Consider the following 3,531-nt stretch of genomic DNA (forward strand, 5'->3'; position numbering starts at 1 on the left):
TTTAACAGGATTATAATAACATGAGGGCTATTTTAATTCAACTTCAAAAAAAAATCGGTTAGTTCATAAGTAAAGAGGGGTGGTTTTATTGGAGGAAAAATTTTAGTTAAGGGGTTTTTTAAATGCCCCTTGAACGCACGTGATACATATGATTTTTTAGAAGTGCACCCCCGAGCAAAAAGGGGGACAGAAACCAACCAAAAATCTAAGCAATCTTCCTGTGCATTTCACCATACTCCACCCTCCTAATTGTAGAATAGGCAGGATTAACACTTGGCAAAACTTGAGCCTATTCTAAAACTAATCACCTCTCTAGGAGTCTTTTTCTCCAATTGTTCCTACTTAAGTACACCTTAACTAAAGGCTATTTAACTTAATCATGGTCTTCCATCTAGGGTTGTTCACATGCTTGAAGTGTGTAAGGCCCTTATCTCTAGTGGGGGGACTCAGATCTGAGCTTTGTTAAATCCATTAGAACTCTCAACACATAATATATGCATTTTTCCATCAACTTATAATCTCTTCTTGCAAGAAACCAATGAAAAATATACATAACTAATTTATGTCCATAAAATTCTGGCAACCTAACATATTTTCTCCTAACTCATTGAAAAGCAAAAAACATGCAAACTAAAGTCGCTTTTGTGACTTCACCCCAAAAACCGACCACCCATGTGTTGACACATCAACAAGTTGTTGTTCATAGATCGATAATAAAGAAATAGAGGCATGCCACTCCTTGCTAAGTGGTACAACTCCACTTATAATTATAAATAGATATGGAGGCATGCCACTCGTTGCCAAGTGGTAGAACTCCACTAATAATTATAAATAGTATAGCTGTGAGGTAATCTCATATTTCAAACAATGAAAGTGTACCTTGGCATGACAAGTTTATTAAGATTCACATAGCTAATCTCATATTTTAAACGATGAAAGATCATTGAAAAACAAACTAGCATGAAAGGCATGACAAGTTTAATAAGATTCACAAACATTGTACTTCCAACTCACATGGGAAAGAGAGAGACGTGATGTTGAGTACTCGAGGCATTCACTTCATGCATTATAAATAATATAGATGTTAGCTAATCTCATATTTTAAACGATGAAAGATCGTCAAAAAAACGAACTAGCATGAAAGGCATGACAAGTTTATTACGATTCACAAACATTGTACTTACAACTCACATGGGAAAGAGAGAGACATTGTGTTACTCAAGGCATTCACTTCATGCCAAAAGAAAGGATGTATGACCTCATAGAGAAGCTATGTCCTATTGGGTACATTGTAATGCACACTACAATGTTGTCCCTTCATGTCATTGGCACATGCTTTTTGGATGCAATCACAGCAAGCTATTTGGATGGCCCTTACCCTTAGGATTGGATCTTGGAGAGAGAATGGATTGGGAAGTTGGAGGGTTAGGGGGGGAAGGGGTAAGGAGGGTCTTCCTCCACGAGGATGGTCCCTTGGAGCATTTGGACAACACGAGACATGGTGGGCCGCGCTGGTGTTGGACGCACCATAGTCCAATTCTAAGGACTCGCAATAGCTCCCGTGTCGGCCACGTCCGCGTGCTCTTGTTGCAGCTGCAGCTCCGTGTCGGCCACGTCGACTTGTGAGGCTGATGTGGAAATGGCTGCGTTTGAGACGCATTGAAAAGCCCAATCACACAGCTGCCAACTGTCCACGTCGCTACTGCCGCCCCGTGCAATTTCCAGAAGTACCATGCCAAAACTGTACACGTCAGCCTTGGAGCTGACGTGGTGGTCCACACATTCGGGGGCGAGGTAGCTGCGCGTGCCGCGAACAGCAGAAATGGTGACGTGGTCATTGCGGTGGTGGCTGCGCGAAGCCGAAGTCCGCCACCTTTGGGCAGAAGTCGGCGTCGAGAAGGATATTCTGCGGCTTGATGTCGCAGTGCAGGATGCATTTGCGGCACCGGTGGTGCATGTACGAGATACCACGTGCCGTGCCGAGGGCGATGGCGAAGCGTGTGGTCCAAGGCAGCAGTGGCGCTACAATTGGTGTAGATGTATGCAAACCGACGGAGGAGGCGGCCGAAGCGGGGCCGTATGCCGCAGCCCTGCTTGCGGCGGGAACAGACAAGAACTTGTCCAGCGAGCCCTTCTCTAAGTACTCATAGACCAGCAGCCACCTCCCTCTATCTGAACAGAATCCTAAAAGAGCAACTAAATTGATGTGGTGGATTTTTCCCAGAGTGCTCACCTCCGCTCTGAACTGCCTCTGGTTTTCCTCAGCCAGCCAATCTCCGCCTTTGAGGAGCTTCACTGCCACCACCGTTGTGCCGCCGCCACTCTCTGGCTTTCCCGCCAGCCAGCCCTTGTATACCTTCCCGAAACCCCCCTCCCCTAGCATTTCGCTGAAATTGTTTGTCGCCTCCGCCAGCTGCGCGTATGTAAATTTAGCGGGCCCGCCAGCAAGGTCATGATCCATTCCCTCTTTTCCTCTCTTCCCGCGCCTCCAACACCACCATCCGAACCCCGCCGCCACCACCGCTGCCAGAGCAGCCGCCACCGCACCGCCAGCTGCAGCCGCCACCTTACTCGAACCTCGCTCCGCCGCCGCCACCGCCGCCGCCGCCACCTTTACAAACAAATCATTTGCTGAATTCGCTTCACCCCCAAGCAAAAACCCTGTTGATTTACTTCCCTTTAAATAGCACCGCCCTGATCCATCTGTCTTATACGACGCCGCCAAGCACGTGCAATTCTGGCTGCACAAATTCTGGCACATGCTGTCATTCACAATCTCAGGACTTGGAAGCAAGTCGTTTTGATTATAATCATACCCAGTCATCTTCACCATTGCTGTGGCATAAGTAATCTCGGCAGTACCATAATTAGAGCTGCAGTTAGTATTAAAACTCACCTCAATTTGACAGCCTTGTGTCTGGTCACTGTTGTCAATGGCATTATAACCAGTTGGGCAGGTGCAACTCAATCCACTATTAATCACCTTGCATAGCCCAAATGCACCACAAGGGCTGCCTACCAGACATGGGTCAGGAATTGCTAACCATAGCTCCTCCCAGGAGCTAGATTTTGGCCCCCAGCTATACACTCCCAGATTACCATCATAATCCAGAGTTAATCTCCTCACTGATTGATCCTTTGTGTAGTTATTGTTGTCATATTCGATGCCAACGCCGTTCTGCTGGATCTGAACATTGCTGCTCGTTTTCATATTGGCATACCAGAATCTGAAATCATAATTGAGCCGCTTCAAGAGTTGGTGAAGATACAGATTTTGATAAACATCTGTTTGTAGATTGAAAGCGCCCATCATGTAAGATGTTGAGTTTTCTCTGGATTGCAGGAAGTAAGGTCTACCTGGATGCTGCTGAATAGAAACAGTGAGACCTCCTTTATCTGGCAGCAAGAGAGTCAAAACTCTGCCAAATTGTGCTGTTGGTCTGGCTAATGAGGATCAAGTTTCCTGTGTCCATCAATTGGGCTGCAGAAACCCTTGATTTGCTAGTGTTGCTGCTCCAAAGCATTGCCTTT

At 46.2% G+C, this 3,531-nt stretch overlaps 1 protein-coding gene across 1 annotated transcript; it reads right to left on the reverse strand.

Annotated features, from left to right (window-relative positions):
* Positions 1-1,834: 1,834 nt before the first annotated feature.
* LOC147619515 (G-type lectin S-receptor-like serine/threonine-protein kinase At1g34300) lies at positions 1,835-3,310 on the reverse strand. The gene has a single exon (XM_086773458.1). It carries the CDS (start codon positions 3,308-3,310, stop codon positions 1,835-1,837), a length of 1,476 nt encoding a protein of 491 aa, XP_086629584.1.
* Between the last annotated feature and the right edge of the window lie 221 nt (positions 3,311-3,531).

Source organism: Cibotium barometz, chromosome 33 (assembly GCF_041138505.1).
Source record: "Cibotium barometz isolate CiBa-2024 chromosome 33, ASM4113850v1, whole genome shotgun sequence".
NCBI lineage: Eukaryota > Viridiplantae > Streptophyta > Polypodiopsida > Cyatheales > Cibotiaceae > Cibotium > Cibotium barometz.